Raw genomic sequence first — 21,415 nt, forward strand, 5'->3', positions numbered from 1 at the left:
TTTGATTTATCAGGGCACCATCTTAAACACAATAAAAAGAAAGTTATGTGTTGCTGACATTTAGCTTTTGATGAACGATATCTAATAGATTAACATTTTCCTGGTGTAATAACATTGTGCTAGAACGCAGTTTTTAAGCTGGTGCCTCCTGCTGTTCTCTAAGATTAGTGGTAATGCAAGGTATGTTCTCAGATGGTCTGATTCCACATAACAGACCTCGGCATCCAGGAACCTGAAAAAGTAGGCACATTTTTGGCCATTATGTGAATTACGCTTCTGGAAACAACAAAGGAAAAAGGAATATTGCTGATCACTGTAACAAGTAGCCACAAAGTGATATATAAATATAAGGGGAAATACTTCCCAACTAGATACAGCTGCAAGCCATGATAAACACACTCCAAATGTCCAACATGGTATGAATCCACAAACGGGCGCTTGCAGTTCGGACAAAAAAAAAGATACCACACAATAGTATAGATTGTTTCAACAAGATGCAAAAGATGGTATTGTATGATTTATGCACTTACAAATGGACTAAATGAAAACGGGCTTTTCTCATAAATTAAATCATTCAATACTTCCATGATATGATAATCCTCTGTTTTGCTTTTATGTGGCTTCTTCAGGAGGAGAAAACAAGTTTTCATGAATAGATTGCAGTGTTTGGGTGTCACGAACACTACATTACAGGAGAATCCAACAGCAGAATGCAGTCACTTCTTCCTTCTCTACCTTTAGCTGCCACAGCAGGGCAACCAGCTGCTCATGCAAATGAGTATTATATTCATAAAAGAAGCACACCCATCTTTGGAAATCAGTTGCGCAAACAACTGACACCTGGGCAACCAGGCATTCTTTACTCAGTTACCTTATCCTGATCCTACTGATTGCCCTTCCATTGCTGACCATTGAGTTGGTTTGGCCATGGACTCCCAAGACCTTATCTGACCCATTGCTGATCATTGGCTCTAATACTGTGTCTTTAGTAGTTAACTAACCTATTGTCTTTGTTTGCAACATGACCTGTTGCTGACTACTGGCTTGTTTATCGACTCCACTCTTGTTCTAGTTCCTCTAGCACATTGTCTTTAGTGTTTGACTAACTCATTGGCTTGACCTAGTTATCCAATTGCATGGTCAAGACCAGTTTCCTGCCAGAGCCTCAAAACCTGCTCCTGTATTCCATGTAAACCTAATGAGGCCTTTGACATTGGGTTTGGATGTCAAATAGCTTAGTGAGAGGAGACTGAAAAGTTTGTAATTAATGGTGTAACTGTCTAGTTACTAGTGGGGTACCTAAGCTAGGATCCATACTTACACACTACAACAGGTCTCAAAGGGTGCTAAAGGGTAGACATTCCTGTTGGAATAAACCAAATGGCTACTTATTTAAATACATTTAAGAGAACGGATCAGAGGAAAAATATAGCACTTGGGGATACTGTGCTGTCAGGAACTACAGATGAGAGGGACTTGGGAGCATTTATATCAGAGGACTTAAACAGAAGCAGGGAATACAACAAAGTATCAGAAAAAAAAACAAGCAGGGTGCTGGGTTGTATAGCTAGAGGCATAAGTAGCAGAGGAAGAAGACGACAGCTACCGTGTTTCCCCGATAGTAAGACACCCCCGATAGTAAGACGTATCGGGAGTTTCAGAGGGGTCAGCTAATATAAGCCGTACCCCGAAAGTAAGACATATGTCTTACTTTCGGGGAAACACGGGGGATTTGCCTACGGCCTACGGCCGCATTAACGCAGGGCATAAGGGGCGCCTGCCCCTTAGGCCCGCCGCACCTGCGACCGGGTCCGCCACTCTAAGGGGCCGGGAAGTCCCCACCAAGGCCGGCCTTACGTGTCTGCGGCCGCACAGGATTTAAATTAAAACATCGGGGGTTTTTTTTTAACTTTATTTAACATCCTCCATGTTAAATAAAGTTAAAAAAAACTTTATTTAACATGGAGGATGTTAAATAAAGTTTTTTTAACTTTATTTAACATGGAGGATGTTAAATAAAGTTGAAAAAAAACCCCGATGTTTTTATTTAAACCCTGTGCGGCCGCAGACCCCTAAGGCCGGCCCCTTAGAGCAGGGCCGACCTTTGGGGTGTGCGACCGCACAGGGCGCCACACTCCAGGGGGTGCCAACCTGCGGCACCCGGCACCCCTCCAGAGACGGACAGTAATGTCCGCCGCTGGAGGAGCAGGCTCGCAAGGGAGCGGTATCGGAGGTCTTTAACAGACCTCCGGCTCCCTTGAGTGATTTTAAGCCGGGTTCAACCCGGCTTAAAATCACTCAAGGGAGCCGGAGGTCTGTTAATGACCTCCGATACCGCTCCCTTGTGATCTGCGCGGCAACAGCTGTTGTGCGCCGGGGTTTCTTGTCAGATCCCGGCGCACAACACTGAAGCCGCGCCCACCGCTGTCCGTGCCCTCTGACCCGGAAGGAGACAAGAACTGGCGAAGAGGAGGAAAAGAAGCTGAAAGAAGAAAGGAAAGGTAGGAAAGCATTAAATTCGAAAAAATTTTCCCAATATAAGACATACCCCGAAAGTAAGACATAGTGGGGCTTTTAGGGATAAAAAGAAAGTAAGACGCTGTCTTACTTTCGGGGAAACACGGTATGTCATACACATTGGATTATGAGTTATACAGGGCCAGGTCAGTCCTTCACGCTGGAGAAACTTGCCAGTGTTGGCCCTTCCTAATGAATAGTGAAAGGAGCGAGTTGAAACTGCAACTCTCATGCTAACTCTCCCTTTAGTGGACAAACCCCATTGACATTCTGGTGGGAGTTCAGAGAGAGGCTACTAAATGACAAATGGTTAAAGAATAAAAATTATCAGAGAAGACTAAGGACTTTTTTGAAGGAGGAGTAATGTTAGAACAAGAGATCATAATCTAAAACTAGGAGGGATGATTTATTAAAAATATATTAAGCCAAAGCCAAAATGAGCTGAAAACATCAAACGGCATACCTATGTCTGTCTTGCAACATGATGTTTCACAGAGACACGTCCAAATCAAAATAAAGGCATGTGTTAATAAAGTACAAAGGAAAATCCATTGCTGATAATTAACATTACAGAATGTCCTTGACAGTAGTTAAATCAATAACTAAACACTAATGTTAACTTTTAATCTCTCAGTATTATCTGCAACGTATTATGATTATACTACCACCCTGATTTTGGGTTGACTTGAATTGCTCTTCACAACATAACTGGGACAGTTACATATACCTGATTACATTTCATTATCTTTTCTTATGCTCACCTACACATATCTTGAAAAGTCAGCTAGAATGTATCACTTGGGACTATTCCCTAGAAAGTTGAGTGGCCAGGCAGGTAAGGGTTAACAAGACTGAGGTTTCATGCCTTGGCATGGTAACGCTTGCAAAACAGCTTGCATTTCCACTAAAACGTGAGTTCTTGGCAACTATGGCTAAGGCCATGTGAGTTCATGCCACGTGAAGCTCAAAAATGCATGAGCAATGCATGCGAACATAAATAAATTTGGAAAAAGGAACATAACTGCAGTGCTTGCCTGCCTTTCCCTGCGCCATGTGCAATGGGGCAGGGGTAATTAAATCAACCTGGGGGTATAGTGCCCAATTTTACCCCCCTCGACCCCAAAAATCCTAATTTTCAGAAAGTTAAGGAATATTTGCCACCTGAGTTGGCACCCAAACTTTTGATTCTTAAGTTTATCACTAAACATTTGTCATACAGCAATCGGCTTCCCCCATTCTGCGGATCTAACTTTGTTCCCCCACAAGTCTGTGGAGCAGGGGAGGGGGCATCATGCATTCCATGTTTTTGGTCCCACAAAACAGGTCATCCACACATAACCAAGTACCCATCAGATAAGGCAGTATAAAAATCTTTATATTTTTCATGGAAGCTGCGTGTGTTTAATTCAGATGCATTTGAGAGTTTTCATGAACAACCTTTCTCATAGTACCTCAATCAGATTCAAGTCAGGACTTTGACTAGCCCTCTCCAAAACCTAAATTTTTTTTAGCCATTCGGAGGACTTTCTTGTGTGCTTCACATCATTGTCCTGGTGCATAACCCAACTGAGCTTAAACTTTCGGTCACAAACTGATTGCTGGACATTCCAGCATTTCTGGTAGAGAGCAGAATTTATGGTTCCATCAATTATGACAAGTCATCCAGGTCACGAAGCAGCAAAGCAACCCCAGACCATCACTCTACCACCGCCGTGTGTGACTGTTGGTATGATGTTCTTACAGTGGAATGCTTTTGTAGCTTTATGCCAGATGTAAATGGGGCCCATGTTTTCCAAAACAGTTCCACTCTTATTGTGGAATAGTGCACAGTGACCTTAACTGAGGCAAGTGTGGCCTGTACTTCTTTACTTGTTAAACTGGGTTCTTCTGTGACCTCATGACCAGATAGGGTCGGATAGCGATTTTCCTTCTACACATCTTTATTATTAAAATTAGTTTGAAACATTTAAGCGTGACATGTAAAAATTGAAGAAATCGGAAAGGGGCAAATACTTTTGTATATGTATATGCACACCTGCCATAATCATAGATCCCAACTGCTACCTACAGAGTATCTGCCAGCACAAGAAGTACAGTATTTGCTCGATTTTTCAGAAAAAAATAATCGGAGAAAAAAACCTTGTTTTATAATCAGTCGTCTTTTATTCAATCCTCAGATCCATGGCATCGATGCACAGCTGACCAAGCCTATTTGCTTGACACCTGCCGACAGCTTCTGTGTCCCTGTCTCCTTTCCGCAGCTCCACTTCTTCTCTTGCCTATTCATGTTGTTCTGGTCTCTTCTGGTCCTTCTCCCAGCTCTGTTAGCCAGGTACTTCTGTAAGTGGCTGGAGTCTCTGCACACACACTCTACCCCGATTTGAGTAATGGGGACAGGCTGTCCCCATGATGTGCACTGTGGTTCCACGCTTTTACGGATTCACTTTGCAAATTTGTCTGCAATATTCTGGCCTCTTGGAGTATGTGTGCAAAAGGAAGAGTGTGAGTGAGTGTGAGATGGAGTGAGTGAGAAAATGAGTGTGAAAGCAAGAAACGTCTTACATTCAGGCCTTTTCATTTCTTCTTTCATTAAGATCCAAAGTTTGGATTGTTTCATAGGTGTTAAGCAGTATTTGGTCAGAGATGTAGCAGGTAATGAAACAAAGTATTGTGACTATATAAATCAAGACAAATCTGTTTTACAGAGAAAAGAAAATGCAGCTGTAGTAAGATCCTAAATAACAGATTGTCCTAAACAACTTTGGATCCCAGGGATTACTCTTGAGATTCTTTTGGTCATCGTAACTGGAAAAGAGCGTTCACAGCACCAGTATGTAATACAAAGGACAGAATAGAGGAGGCTGTGTGTTATATGAATAGAAGATAATCTGAGGTCCCCAAGGTCCTGATATTTTGATCATCAAAAAAACACTGAAGAACTGCTTATAAAAATACAATTCACAAAGTAGCTTTGATGCCCTGTTGTTGAAAACCTGTTGTTGTTTTCTGACAATACAATGTCACCGCCAGAAAAAAAAACACCCGTAATGTTTCAAGCACGTCTTTAAACTGAGTTCACGTAGAAAAGCTCAGACAATTTATATTTATGGTATAATGGGAATAGTATAAGATAACTGGTGGGATGTAGTATAGCAATCTAAAAACTGGACAAGACCTTAACCCATTAAGAACAAAGGTTGTATTCGTTAATTAAAACTACTTATCGATTAGCGCCGTGTTACATTTAAGCACAGTAGGCATGTGCCTATGGGCCCCTGAGCGGTTTTGGAAATATGTTTTAATTCATTAACCTTGAGGAATCTGAGATCTATTTCAGGGTGGCAGGTCTAGCATCTAATCAATTTCCTGTCCTAAAGTTCTTTCTCTCCTACCCTCACAAAGCCTGCCAGAACCCATCAGCAGCAATCAGCAATAAGGGAGACATAAGATAAGTAATACCATTACATAAGTTATGGTGGGTAAAGGTGATGGAAAACCCTTCCACTAAAATTTAGGGGTGTGTAGAAGCATTATTAAACACTCATCTACAGACACCAGACAAGCTAGAAGGCTTGTTGTTCCCTCAGAAATCTCATGGTGCTGCCACAACCACAAGGGATTCTGGGTAGGCGCATGCAAATAAGGTCAACAACGATCACCTTTTGCCTCTATATCCACTTTATACATGGATCCCTGTAAAGTAATTGCCCGCTGTACAGTACAGCCTTTATACAAAACTCGGGAAGAGGTGCAATAAAGGTGATAATTGTTGACCTTATTTGCATGCACCTACCCAGAATCCCTTGTGGTTGTGGCAGCTCCATGAGATTTCTGAGGGAACAACAAGCCTTCTGGCTTGTCTGGTGTCTGTAGATGAGTGTTTAATAATAAGATAAGTAAAGAAGTAAGCATGCACATCTTGAGCAAACTGAAGCTTTCTCCAAGATAAGCACGTAAGTTAATACTTACATCTTAAGAATGTATAGTGAAGTAAGTGACTTAAAAATCAAAACTCTCCTTTTAGTGAATAGACCATTATATAAATTTTGTAGGCATCTATGCAAATAGGTTGTAAGCGTGAAAGAGCAGGGCTCTTTCTTCTGTACCAGTTTGTTTTAACACGTGTTAAATGTCACTGTCAAGTTGCATATTATAAAATTGAAAGTAATTTTTCATTTCCACTGCCCTATTGTGATAGCCGTACAAAATCCCCTGGTGCTCTATAAATAAGTATAATGCATGTATACTTAAGAACTAGTGAAAAATCCTTAGCTAGAAAGTTGGTGTGTCAATCCTCGAGAAGATTTGTTGCCTGTGAATGTTGAAATACTTGGAGGTGTTGACACAGCTGGGTAGAGCGGTTTAGGACATTTCATAGGGTGGGTGCAATATGACTGGAAAGCCAGAATGAGAGTGAGTGATCAGAGGTGAGATAAGGTCTGAGACATCTGTAGAGTACAGGGACAGTACTGGGGATATAACATCAGAATTTACAATACGTAGTTCTGAGAAATTAACCAAAAACAGTTACACATATGCACCACTATTACAAAAGACAGGATACCACATCACTTCCCTATGAATCAAAGTTTCTTCTTTGTTGCATACTTGTCATCTTGGTATTACTGCTAATAGTTTAACAAATTTGCATATCTTGGACTCCCTTTGATCCTATTGACTTTGTGCTCTCACTATTCAGAAACATAAAACTAAAGAGGATTTTTATTATTAAAGGGAACATTTACTGTCCCTGCAAGCTCCACTAAAGAAGAATGCATTACAAAGTACTCTGAGTACATGCTTCAAAAAGTCAAGCTAGAGAAACAGCCAATGGGTCTAGTACTTACTTGAAGTAGAAGCTGCAGCTTAGCAGCTGCCCTCCTCATCTGAGATCCTCTGTGGTTTGAAGCAGCCAATAAGTGGCAGGAAAGCGCTCCCATTGAAATCGGCTTTGCAACCAGCGTGAAACCTGTGTGAAAACTTAAAGTAAAACCAGTAAGATTGGAAAGTTTATAAATAATATAATATAAGTTGGATTTAGAGCAATGTTGGATGAAACATTGTCCTTTCCATGTGGGCATCTAGATTCCATTTATGCCTGAATTCAGGATGAAGGAATGGCAGAGACTGTATTGCTAGTTCAATGTTTGTGCACTTTTGAATGAAGCCGTGTCTTCTTAGCAGATGGACAGCAGATACAGGATTTCTACAAGTCAAGTAGAATCTTAATGGCAGGGAATGTTTTTAAGAATCAGGGTTACTACAGATTCATTCACACCTGGATGTGGCATGAATACGTAGTAGGTATTGCTGTATTTGCTCGAATATAAGACTAGGATTTTTTCAGAGCAAACGCTCTGAAAAATACCCCATGTCTTGTATTCAAGGTCGTCTTATAATCAGACCTCAAAAAAGGCCTGACTATAAGACTAAGATCCAGATCCCCCGCAGCGCTGCAGGGGACCCAGATCTTCCTCTCTGGCAGCCGGTGGACGTCTGTGCACTTCTGCCAGGGCTTCTACGACCGACAACAAGACCTTCCATCATAGAAGCCCCAGCGAAAATGCCAGGGTAGAAGGGGAGGTTGTCACCGGTTGCCCCACTAGACACCAGGGAGTCTGAAGCAGGGGGGGGGGGGCAAGTCTGGGGATGCATTGGTAAGTAGGGGGGGGCAGACTGGCATATTGGGGTATAAGGCATATCTTGAGGGGGTCATCTTATAATAAAAAAATTTGAATAAAGTTACTTGGGATCAATTATGGATTACCAGCAGAAAAGCACCACACGGATTGCCCAAATTCTGTTGTATGGTGCTCTTTAATAAATAAAATGAAATATATATATATATATATATATATATATATATATATATATATATATATATATATAGAGCATTTACTTAATTTTTGGCACTTAAGTACTTGTTACCCAAAACATCTATCAAATATAGGTGTTTTGGGTAACAAGCACTTAAGCGCCAAAAATTATGTAAATTTTAAGAAAATGCCACATTTTAACCCAATTACTGCTAAATTGTAGTTATTTTGTATGTAATAATATGGATAGGATTTGTATTTTTATCACTGAGACACGGCATACTTACTTCTTAACGAGAAGGCCGTTTAACCAACTTGTAAATCAATCAAGCACTCCATCCGCAAACGATGCTTCTTCGTTGTGCAAAGTCGTTATTGGGGCGAGATGAGGGTGCTGATCCACACATACACCCCCAAGCCGCAAGGGTGCACTGCATCCAAGTACCGTGGAAGCACTGAACCTGTCTGGTGTGCCGAGACGCTCTCTCCATTCCTTCCTTCTCCATAGTTATCTCGTTTGTTTTCAGCTCAATAGTCGTCCAGCCGTTCTAGCTTTCCTTCTACTCTGTGGTATTTCTGGCGTATCTATCAGCAACTATGAGGGTTATTGTAGGTGAGATGGTACCGTCCATTTGTGGGGTGAAAGTTCTTTTGTTGGTGACCTTTGGCGCTTCCCTGACCCGTTACTCTATATATCCAGCACGACATGACACAGAGTACATCGTCGCTGAGAGGAGGGGCTGGCTGTGTGTTCATGTTATGTAATGTTTCCTATAGAAGTTTTACTAAAGCGGTACTGCTAGTGAAATGTAAAATGAAATTATTTACACTTTATATTAATTTGGGTTTTGGAATATTGGTATACCACCTCCTCCCTTTTATATATTGGTGTATGAAATGTAAAGAAAGTCATGTGTAGAGATTGCATTATTTGGCATGATTATATATATATATATATATATATAAATATTTATTAAGCGCCAACAAATTACTCAAGTGTTGTACAATGAGGTAGTTACCTCACAAAATAAATATACATTAATACATACAGATGCATCAGTAGATGAAAACCCTGCCTGTAGGCTTGCCATCTATCTGGCCTTATGTTACTTTTATACAAAGTTCCTGCTCGAGGGCTTACATATATAGAGTATATATACTTCTTTACCTATCGGATGCTAGGGCCATGAGCACATTTAGCCTCAACAGCGCCTTAATATGCTTGGAGAAATGTGCTTTTACAAAATTGAAAACTTCACTGTGGGTATCATATATTTTCATATCTCCCAAAATTCTTTGGAGCCTAAAATATCCCAACTTAAAATAACTGTTTTGCAGCAGCAACTTTTATAGCTCTGCACCAGCGATCATATATCTCGATTGCCACTCAATAAGAGGAGAAATTAGTAGTTGGCATAAATAAAATGACTGCTCCTGTTAATTACATCCTTCGATTGCATTTATTTATATAGCTCCAGCAGATTCTGTAGCGCTTTACAATCAGAGTCGGTAGGATAAATTTAAAATCACAAACAATGACACACTGGTACAAAAGCAGAAGAGGGCCCGCTCTTGTGAGCTTACAATCTAGTCTTTTGATGGGGAAGTGAAACGGTAGGAGAGGACTGTTTAGGTAAGGATGAGTTGGTTGAGTTAGGATGAGCTGTCAAAGTTGTTGGTTGTTCAGCTGGTTTAGTTGTCGGGTGTTAAGCTGGCTTAGACACGGTGCTGGCTGAGAATGTTATGAGGAAAGGTTGTATGCTTCTTGAAAGAGGTAGGTTTTCAGAGAGCTTTTGAAATTTGCATATGAAATCTGACAGAACGGGGACGGGAATTCCGGAGAAGGGGTACAGAACAGGTGAAATCCTGGGAGTGGGAAGAGGTAATGATGGTAGAAGAAAGGCGAAGGTCGTGAGAGCAACGAAGAAGACGGTTAAGGGTGTATTTGGATAGGAGGGCTCTGTAGGTCAGGGTCGGGAATTTGACTCTGAAGGGTGTGGAGCGGTTGACAGAGAGGAGCGGCAGATGAGGTAAGGTAACAAAGAAAGATCAATCTAGCGGCAGTGTTGAGGACAGACTGGAGCAGTAAAAGGCGGGGGAGACCAGTTAGTAGGGAATTGCAAAAATGCAGGCAGAATATCACAGGGGAGTGTATTAGTATTCTGGCCGTTTCTTGAGTGAGGAATGGGTGGATTTCAGGGGAAAGCTGCAGGATTTGATGAGGGAAATCAATGTGTATATATACACATACATACATGTGTGTGTGTTTATATATATATATATATATATTTTACAGGAAAATGTCAAACATAGAATCCCTCGTCTGGGTACAAAATACACTTTTACCTTTGTGTTGCATTTTTTGAATGTTATAAATATTCAAATGAAATATTCTTATGGTTAAACACATTTCAATGTGTAGATGGAGTTATGTAATAAAATGGTAACAATTTGTTCCTGCAGGTGGTGGTGGTGGCTTCATTGGGAAATTCTTATTGCAGTTACTGAATAAAAGAGGTCACAAAGTCACTGTCATCTCCCGTAAACCTGGGGAGAGGAGAATTACATGGGTAAGATGAGTGAACCCATGTGTTTCCTTTACATTAATGACACTACAGACCAAATAAAGGGTACATGTAGTTATTCTTGGGTTAATAAATAATCATTCTATCCAATGCATGTCCCTTTTGTTATGACCTTAATAACATAATAATGCAATGACCATTTCAATATGTAACTGATCCTTTTATTATACTGTCTGCTAACCATTCAAAGAAAAACAACTGTCAACTGTCTTTTTATGTACCTGCCAGCCCCGCCCAGTTGATGACATCATGCTTGTATGGAAGCCATTGTAATCCATCTAAGCAGGCAATAACAAATACTACACCTTTCTTCTAAGTGTGGTTCTGCGGTACTTGCAAATCTAACTCCCAAGTAACCAATCATTAAAGTACTAGTAATCATTAGAACTATAAGAAAGTCTGTGTGTTTAAAGGAACGGGTAGGCCTTTTTTTCTCCAGGTATCTCAAAAAACGCTGGGTTTGTGTCAGTGACCCCTGTTTAGTCAGAATAGGAATTGCTATTGAAATACTGCAGATTGACTTACTGTGTGACCGCTTACTGACATCTGTCACTAGGGGTGAGTGGGAGGGCTGAGACATTAGCTGAGCCAGGTCCTGGCTTGGTACGCTGGTATACCAGCTATGTCACCTCCTTCTTGGCAAATCTTCATGTGTCTTGATGGATTACATGAGGACATGTGCTTACAGCTGGTTCCAATTCATTAGTTGCACTCCTTTCCCTACAGCCAGGCAACTGGTACATTCAGCAATTAGCCCAGTAGTAGTAAAGCTCTTTAATATGCATTCTGTGTTGGGGCTGTATGGGTGCATTGGAGTGCCTCTTTAAAATATGTTCCTGACTATGGTGCGGGTAGTACTTATCTTTTGAGCATTATTGATCTATAACTGACATGTTTACCTTCTGTTGTCTGATAGGATGATGTCTCTAAGAAAGGAATTCCAAACTGCGATGCAGTTGTTAATCTGGCTGGTGAAAATGTCTTGAATCCACTCAAAAGGTGAGGAGAAAAGGCAGTTTTAGTAACATTGCTCCTTCATATAGCCTGCAGTGTCAGCACACGAAAATACAACTGTGCATTTAATTAGAGCAGGGGCGTCCAACCTGCAGCCCTCCAGCTTTCATTAAATATTTGACCTCAAGTAACAGTTTTATGAATAAACCCCAGTCTGTTTGAAGCTGTGAATGTTAGACCAGACAATGGTTTCCCACAGATTATCTCATGCCATAAAATGAAGTTACTTCAAATTCAAGTTTTCTTTTAATCTTCTAAAATTTAATTTGAAGAACGAGCTTTCAACCTCACTTTATTATTAAAAAACAATACTAACCACAAAACAAATACATGGGCAGCTGTTCTTACCTATATGTTTTATGGTTAGTACGGCTTAAAATTCTTAAAATGGAATGTTCAATAAAAAACGTATTTCATACGGCAATGCTCATTTCCGTTACATCCACGCTACTAGACTAATACAGCTGTGCAAAGCTCTATAATCTTTTAAGTATAACCTTTTCATAAGAAATGTGTCACTCATGAGAATGTCTCAGGTGTCCAATGTTATGAAATCATTTTAGTTAATATTGGATATAAACATTTAGAAGAATAGTGGAGGCTCATTTTAAGGACAGACTGCTAGATTAAGTAGTTTCAGGCCTCAACAATAAAAGTTAGACCTAGATAGTTTATAGGTAAGATTAAAATGAAGATATGTTAAATGTCATTTTCCATTCCAGAGATATTTCTGCTTCAGTCATCTAGCTATAAGTCTGGTAGAACAGCAGTCTCTACCGTGCAGCTTGAGTAACACGGACGATAATAGTGTGATGAAATGTCAACTCTTTGCGTGTGTACACTTGAGACCCCATGAAGTCTAACAAGACCCCACACACACACACACACACATGTATTTGCAGACCCCATTAATTTCAGCACAATGGGAAGGGTTGGGCATTGGAGCTGCAGTGTCTCCCAAAAGTAAGGTTTTACTCCCCCCACTTCTCAGCTAAAAGATGCATATTAAAGTACTTACAACAAAAAACTTTAAAGTCTGTGATTCTTTGATTTAAGATCTGGGCTGGGCAAACAAGTACCATACACTACATGATTTCTAAATAATTTCAGGCAAAATGTTTTTTGAGAGGTTTATCATCCCGAATGACATCACAAAAGGTGGAGTATGGACTCAAGCAACGACAATAACCCGTTTGTAGGCACATGAGTCATTGAAATGAGTAGTGCCTCTGCACATGTATAGTTTGAATCTTTAATAGTAATGGCTGTAATTTGGTTTAGACTTTAAGCTTGTTTCAGCAGAACCCGCCTTACCTTTTATTTCTGTAAATCCATATTGCCATGTAATGCAGTACATGTTATGTCCTGTTTACTGTTGTAATGCTGGCATTATATAAATCGGATACTATTGTTTTTCCAGTTTTGCAGGCCTCATGCACCCATCGACTTTTAAGGGTTTACTGCTGTGATTTTGTTCCACCGCACTGCCGATGTTTATTTAGTCTAGTACTTTGATCACTGTTAAATTATACTAATTCTCATCCGTATTGACATTGTTGCTTAAAGAATTTGCTAAGGCCAAACTTGCATCAAACAGGTCGCATCTGGCCCTTTAAACTTCCTCCTCTGGACACCAGGCATTCAGCTATGTATGATATTTTCTCCACCAGGTGGACACCACAGTTCAAGCAGGAGGTTATCTCCAGTCGAATTGACACTACACGCACTTTGGCCGAGGCTATCAGTCGTTCAGAAAGCCCTCCACGCTCTTGGATCTTAGTTACCGGAGTGGGTAAGTTTCAATTGTGACATAAAAAAAATCAGGATAAGAACCACAGGTTGTCACTGTGTTTGGTAGCAGAAAATGCATCTAAAACACTGGTTCACCAGTGAAATGCAGTCACAGTGTGCTTGTGGTTCTTGTAGTCTCTGGCTCTGTGCTGTGTCATATGGGGCAGAGCATTGATGGACATATTTATGTCTGGTCTGTTCAAATTTGCAAGTACTTGACTGTTGGATTCCAGGATAAATGGTAAATGGATAAAAAAAAAAAGCAAATGATATAAATACCCGAGGTGATCTCTTTTTTTATAGCAGTAAGGGGTCTATTTTATAAAAGAAGGTTTTATTGCTTTACTTTGTTTTATATTATGAAGGCCAACCCAACTGAGCTTATGTAATAGCTTGGCAGTTAGGGCTGCAACTAACAATTACTTTTTCGATTAATCAGATAAAGGAACAATTTGCATATTGGTTTTTTTTTTATTTAAAATAATTTAATGAACTAGCTGGGTGTTGAAAACAAACATCAGAATTAAAAATGTAAAATATACATTAACGTGCCATTGTACTCAGGGCACACTTTTATTTCTATCACAATGGGATTTCTCTAATCACCTTCTTATTTTACTGACATAATAATAAAAGCTACCAGAACCCAAACACAATATTTATCAAACTAGGTTTTAATACCTAAAAAAGGTTTACTAGTAAATATTAATTCACATGTAAACAATTTTTTCATATTTAATAAAAACTATCATTGAGAAAAATGCATTTCTTGTTTTTATTTCCTTTTATTTGCCTACTTGCTCCACCCAGAACATCTGCCCCTAGGCTTGCCACTGTGCCCCCCTAGTGTCTTATACCCCCTGTATGCCACTGTGCCCTCTCATATGCCTTATACCCCCCATATCAGGGGTGTCCAACCTGCAGCCCTCCAGCTGCTGCAGGACTACATCTCCCATACTCCTCAGCCAGCCCCATAGCTGAAAGAGCATTATGGGAGATGTAGTCCTGCAGCAGCTGGAGGGCCGCAGGTTGGACACCCCTGCCCTATATGCCACTCCACCCCCAGATATGCCTTATGCCCCCCTGATATGCCACTGTGCCTTATATGCTACTGTGCCCCCTGATATGCCTTATACCTCCCTATATGCCACTTTGCCCTCTGATATGCCTTATAACCCCCTGATACGCCACTATGATGGACCTACCGGGTGACGTCAGCAGTGACGTGACCCGGAAGGGAATGCGCGGGCATTTAAAAATGTAACATCGCGAACGCCGGAAGCTGTTACATGATCGCCCCTGCAAGAAGGGCAGGGCGTACAGGTACGTCCATAGGGGTTTCTTGGAATGTGTTTTATGGATGTACCGGTACGTCCGTAGGGGACTGAAGGGGTTAGTTTAGGTAGATCTGTACCTTATTGTTTCAGATTGCATGTCAACATTCATGAAGCCTTCACTTGTGCCTTAAGAAATGCAGCAATTATTTACGTAGCAACAAAATTTCAACATTTATTACATAGTTGAAGTTATGTTGTAAATTCAATTTAACCACCAGAGGGGTTAACCCCTGTTTAAGCTTTATACGTTTAAAACACAGTGTTTATTACGCGTGCCCTCAAGAAGAACTTAAACATGCATTTATACATGTGATTACATATGATTAAAATATTTTGTATATTGCCAAAAAATATATCTTGGCAAACCTAACCAATAGCTAAAAAATATATTTTTTAACATCATACAGTAGTGATAAACAATGAAATCATGGGAAATTGCTGCTAGCAGTATATTGGCATTGCTCGCATTCTTAAGAACTTTCACAAACACACATTCCAACAAAAGATAAGACAAAATAGGGTTTCTTAAGCAAGAGCCGTCCCCAGAGGCCCTTACAGTCCATGTTTATTACACCCCCATAGGTGACTAGAGTCTTTTTGCCATTTTTACTGTATCTTAGTTCAGTGGTGATTCTTGTCCATGGTTAACCTCTTCTTTACTGGGGGTGTTTTGTGTCCAAAAACCTGAGATTTTTGAGGCTTCCCTAACCATGTTTTAAAGAAATGTTTATATATTTGTGTAGCGGCCCCCCAGCTCAACCCCCCCCACTAAAATATATTTTTTGAGAAAAGACCAGGGTGTTTCACTAGGAGCATTTGGACAAATCGAAACTTGTCGCCAAACCCTCGCAACTGGAGCCGTAACCTTAATTTCCATTTCTTTTTTTCACTAGACTTTCCCTATTTCTTAGGATTGTTTGCACAGATTACATGTAACACCAAGCATTCAGCTGCATCTCTCAGTGACTGATACTCCACATGCATGGGTTTTTGAATGAGTTTTGGGCACAAAATGAAACATCCCCATAACCAAAAAAGAATGCTTCTTTCCTGTGACAGCTTTTTGTATAATACATTAGCATTGTACACAGCCATTGGGCCAAATAGGTGGCCAACTTTTGTACTGTATAATTGCTTTTCGGAGGGGCCAGGTGTTGCTCGCACACAGGGTCTCTTCTCTTGTTCCACCCAGGAACACAGCGGAGTCACGTGAATTTACGTCACCTCACATGACTCTGCTCCGTTCCTGCTTCCTCTGGGCAGAACAGAAGAAGAGATGCTGCGTGCGAACAACGCAAAGGCAGCCTTGAGGGAATGCGCGGGAAATCTGCAGTTCAGGTAAGGGGGTGGGGGAGTTTGTATGAACGAGTATGTGTGATTGAGGGAATGAATGAGTCTCTGTAAATTATTAGTATCTGAATGAGGGAATGAATATTTGTAAATGACTTCCGCCGGAGTTTCTATGAAGGGGCACAGTGGCATATCAGGGGGTATAAGGCCTATCAGGGGCACAGTGTGCTGTGACAGAATGTTTGTGGGAGCGGACACATATGTTGTGGGAGTGGGAAACACGTTTCGGGAGCAGGCTGTAATGGTCAGAAATTCAGCGGGAGCAGGATTAAGAAAACAGCCCCTGCAGGGCTCTACTCTAGGGGTGTAAGGCTCTGAAATCCTCACAGGCTGTTACGAGACATATCAGGCTGCCGGTAAGTGCCGGTAGCAGCGGAGGTTGTCTACGCACATCGCTGCGGGGAATTCTCTTGTCTGCCAGCCGCCGAACATCCGCTCGATGAACGCAGACAACCCCCTCTACTGCTTGTACTTCCGCCGTAGCTTCTATGACGCAGCACCAGCGTCACATTACCTTTCAGTGCTCATAGAAGTTCCGGCGGAACACCCACCGCCCCCACCATACACCAGGGAGTCAGAAGCTCTGGTAAATGCCTTATACCCCCCTCTATATGTGCCACTCTGTCCCATTATATGTCTTGTAACCCCCTATATGACAGAGTGGCATATAGGGGTATAACGCATTTCTAGAGGCAGAGTGGCATATCCCATATCAGGGAGGCATATAGGGGGGTATAAGGCATATCAGGGAGGCAGAGTGGCAAGCCTAGGGGCAGATGTGCATAACTGGGGGGGCAGGTTGGCAAATAAAAGGAAATTAAAAACAAACAAATCCTAATAGCTTTTAAATATGAAAAAATACTTTACATGAATTAATATTTACTAGTAAAACTTTTTTCCTATAGGGTCGTCTTATACTCAAGCTTTTTCTTTTTTTTCTAAATTAATATTCAGATTTTGGGGAGTCTTATAATCGAAAAAATACAAAAAAAATGTTTTGGTTTAGGCCCAAAGATCCCTGTGCACAATCCTGAGTAAAAGTATAAATGTATAAATAAATACATTTTTAAAATGGGGTAGACAAAAAGAGAAGGGGTCTGGAGGGTTCAGGTGGTATATACTGGAGGGCAATTAAGGGTTAAACACAGGGTTGGAACTTGTGAAATGACTGCAGCTACAGCAGAAAATGAAGGCAGAACACAGAGACAAAGGTAATGTGTAACAACACTGTCCTTGTCACGGGGATGCATGTGATCACATTGTTGTATATACTTCCCCTCTCTCAAACCAATACCGCCAATTGATGTGTGGAGAATAATCCATTGTGTGTTGTGTATTAATGATAAATGTAATACTCTTGTTACCTCCTCCAAGAACTGACATATAACCTTATCCCCTTTTCCAGGTGATATATATGTCTAGTTCTACTAAGGTTTTCTACCTGATATTACAATAAAACAGCCAACCAAAGATTCTTACCAGAGAGAGAGCTTTAATTAGAATCTGCTCAGATTAATATTACAGAAAAGACAAAACCAGAGTTACAGTAATATACAGATGACAATCATTCATACCAATCACAAACATCCCATCTATCTAATATCTGCTGCTAAGTGCGTATGCTGTGTGGATGATGTGCAAAGGGTGAGGTTCACCAATCTAGTGTAAAGTGTGGGTTTCTACAATATCTTTTTAAGAGATTTCTCTATTGATGTGTAAATTAGGTCCCTGTCCTATGTTCCCAAGACCCCACCCTGTGATGTTATTGACCTGCTGTGTTTCCCCACTAAGTGGCTTGCAGCTATCATACATACATACATACATACACACGTAAACTTAATCAAGCACATATTAATTACAAATATATTTACCTGGTATTTACCCCAATATAGAGGACTGCACTGGGAGGCGGGACCCGCCAAAAAACTTGCGGGCGCGGTCTTTCTGGGGCTGCGGGCGGGAGCCGGCGGTCAGGCACTCTACCTGCGGGTCCCGGTAATCCCGCACAGTCCCGCAAGGATGCCTTCTCGCTGCTCCATTACAGTGTCTCCTATCTTGCTCCGCCCATGAACATGGCGGAGTCACGTGATGTTACGTCGCTTCCTGTGACTCCGCCTTGTTCCTGGGCGGAGCAAGAGAAGAGACGCTGTGAGGGAACAACTCGAGGGCAGCCTTGTGGGACTGCGCGGGAAATCAGGTAAGGAGGCGGGCATGATTGGCCACAAATGTGGCGGGAGCAGGCGGGATTGGCCACAAATGTGGCGGGAGCGGAACACCCACATTGCGGGAGCGGGATTCAAAACAGCGGGAGCGGGATTCAAAAAGCAGTCCCGCGCAGGGCTCTACCCCAAAACACATGAGTATGGAATGCTCAGAGTGGCCCATTAGGGACAGCGAGACCAACCACTGTGAACCCATGGGTATTTATACATACACACAAGCACATTATATATAAACACGTGTATATTTGTGTGTTTTAAAAGGAATAATTCTAGTCCCCAGCATTAATTCTTTATTATTATTTTCCAAAGCTCAAGGCGTCATGCTTCCTGTTGTGCGGCTGATGCTCAGTGCTTCTTGCCAATGTGATGTTGAGATCACAGTGGACCTGGGTCACCAATCTTCTTCACAGATCAAGCTCCTCACATGGGGATATGTGGTCCCTTCCTTTCCTCAATAGCGAAAACCAGAGGGCGGGCCAAGTTTCCTAGGGGAACCTCTGTAGTGTTTATGGGAGGCAATGAAAGGCCAGCTCACCTCCCTACCAGAAACTCTTTAGTTGGAGTCTTCAAGGACACAGGGCACAGTGGCATTTCCAGTAAACTGCTAAATATTGTCAATAGAAACCATTATCTAAATAACATGTACTTAAAAGAAAAAAAGTTAACATGTGAACGCGCAAAACCACCTAACAGCCGCAAGCTAGGCTTGTATGTACAGAAAAAAAAATCACCTACACTTTTATTGTTCTACAGGTTTTTATCCTCCCAGTCGTACTCAACAATACTCTGAAGACAGTCCTGGGGGCGATGCTGACTTTTTATCTCGTTTAGTGAGGGACTGGGAGGCTGCAGCAGAGTTGGGAGTCACAGAGCGTGATTTTAAAACACAGCTGGTGAGAGTTCGCTCAGGTGAGTATGGGTTATTGAAATGATAAAAAAACATTTCAACAGTTTATTCTTATGTTTTCCCACAGTCCCTAATTGTGCTTAAGTAAATTGCTTATACTCATTGGGGGTTGCAATTCAGGTGTAAAATAGTAAAAGCTGAGCTGTTCCTGTTCCAGAATTTCTCTTTATACATAGTTCCTCTGTGTGTTATACATTAATTTGGTAGTAACCCCTATATGTATAATTTTGAAACATAGACCACTGGATACGTGAACAAAGACATGCGTTAGTTTTGCTGTGGATGGTTGTAAGGGAAGGTAACCAACACACCTCAATGCAGATTCCAAACTGGATGGTCCTACTTGCAAAATAGACATATGTTGCTAAATGTTTGCACTTAAACTGAAAAGGTGTGTTTTCCTCAAGGTGTGGTCTTGGGTCGTGATGGGGGTGCACTGTCTTCTATGCTCTGGCCGTTCCGCCTGTGCCTTGGAGGACCGGTGGGCTCTGGGAAGCAGCCTTTTCCTTGGATTCACATTGAAGACTTATGCCAACTGTTGTGTCAAGTAATAGAACAGGAGGGAAGGTGTGGTGGCATTCTGAATGCAGTGTCCCCTTCCTCAATCACAGATACTAATGCTGACTTCACTCATGCCCTGAGCCAGGCTCTGAGGCGTCCTGCCATCCTTCCTGCACCGGCCTTTGCTATCCAGGCCCTTCTGGGGCAGGACAGAGCAGTTATGCTGCTGGAAGGTCAGAGAGTTGCCCCCAAAAATACATTGGAAAGTGGATTTACCTTCTTGTATCCAGACCTCAGCTCAGCCCTTTCAGAACTCTTGAGTTAAGTATAAAGTGGACAAGAACATCAAAAACCAGTTTTCAGTTGGTTTCTACTAAGTGTTACTAGGTGGACACACAGGCGCCCACTGTGAGCAGCGAAGTAACAGTCGCTGTTGTATACTGTCATTCACAGGAGAAGAGGTTGCATAACAATCACTACAAGCTACTGTAAGAACCAAGAAATCCATAGCTTTTCCTGTCTATTATTGGTGTATACTGAAAGAGGTATTTACTGGTAGTTAAGGGCGGTTTGTTGGGAATGAAGGTACTCTGTATATCTATGACCTAAGGTAAGGTGGCTGGATATGTAAACTGCAAATTATTGAATGGTATACCTTTAACATGTAATATACTGTGTATTGTATTTAAATAAAGACTGTCTTAAGGGTGATGCATGTTTTTCTCCTGGAAGCCTTTTAAAACTGGCACGACTAAGAGAACACAGTTGGTTATTTTACCTCTAAACTGCTTAACAACCTACAGTCTGTGGTCCTACTAGAATTAAGGTAAAGTATTACAATAATTATTGTGCCAGGTTAATGATGCAGATACCGTGCAAAGCTATGTCTAACAATCATCCAGGTGCTAAGATAATGCATAAACCTAGGACAGAGTTTGGAATCAGATTTGTCTGGCTCATTAATGAGACTCCCATCAGCCTCACAATAACTGACAAGAGTAGCAAAAAACGCTGCTTACTTTGAAAGAAATGTTTGGCTCTCGCATTGGGCTACTGCTAATAATAAAAGTCTTTAAGTGGACCGCTCCGATGTGTAGTGCAGCAGCTCTGCCACTCTTGGCCATGTGATGAGCAAAAGCTTTTTAAAGAGATCTGTTGAGTGCAGTCTGTTCGGCATAGAATAGAATAGACATCAGCAAAAATGTATTTTTATCACCATCTGCTGTTTGCAGCAGATCATAAATACACATGTGGACTGAAAAAATAAATATATAAACATAACTTTTTAAATCTGTGTCATGGACATCCCAGTGATATGTATGTAATCTTGATTTGTTTCCAGGGGGCGGTATTATTTGGTGATCTCTGAAAAATG

At 41.3% G+C, this 21,415-nt stretch overlaps 1 protein-coding gene across 1 annotated transcript; it reads left to right on the forward strand.

Annotated features, from left to right (window-relative positions):
* Nucleotides 1–8,930: 8,930 nt before the first annotated feature.
* LOC149300435 (epimerase family protein SDR39U1-like) lies at nucleotides 8,931–20,365 on the forward strand. The gene is made up of 6 exons (XM_089485186.1): nucleotides 8,931–8,946; nucleotides 10,797–10,903; nucleotides 11,835–11,917; nucleotides 13,603–13,724; nucleotides 19,386–19,541; nucleotides 19,947–20,365. The coding sequence occupies exons 1-6, from the start codon at nucleotides 8,931–8,933 to the stop codon at nucleotides 20,363–20,365; spliced, it is 903 nt and encodes a 300-aa protein (XP_089341312.1).
* The last annotated feature ends 1,050 nt before the right edge of the window (nucleotides 20,366–21,415 follow it).

Source organism: Sceloporus occidentalis, unplaced genomic scaffold (genome assembly GCF_023333645.1).
Source record: "Sceloporus occidentalis isolate IW3139 unplaced genomic scaffold, rSceOcc1.0.p SCAF_24, whole genome shotgun sequence".
Classification (NCBI taxonomy): domain Eukaryota; kingdom Metazoa; phylum Chordata; class Lepidosauria; order Squamata; family Phrynosomatidae; genus Sceloporus; species Sceloporus occidentalis.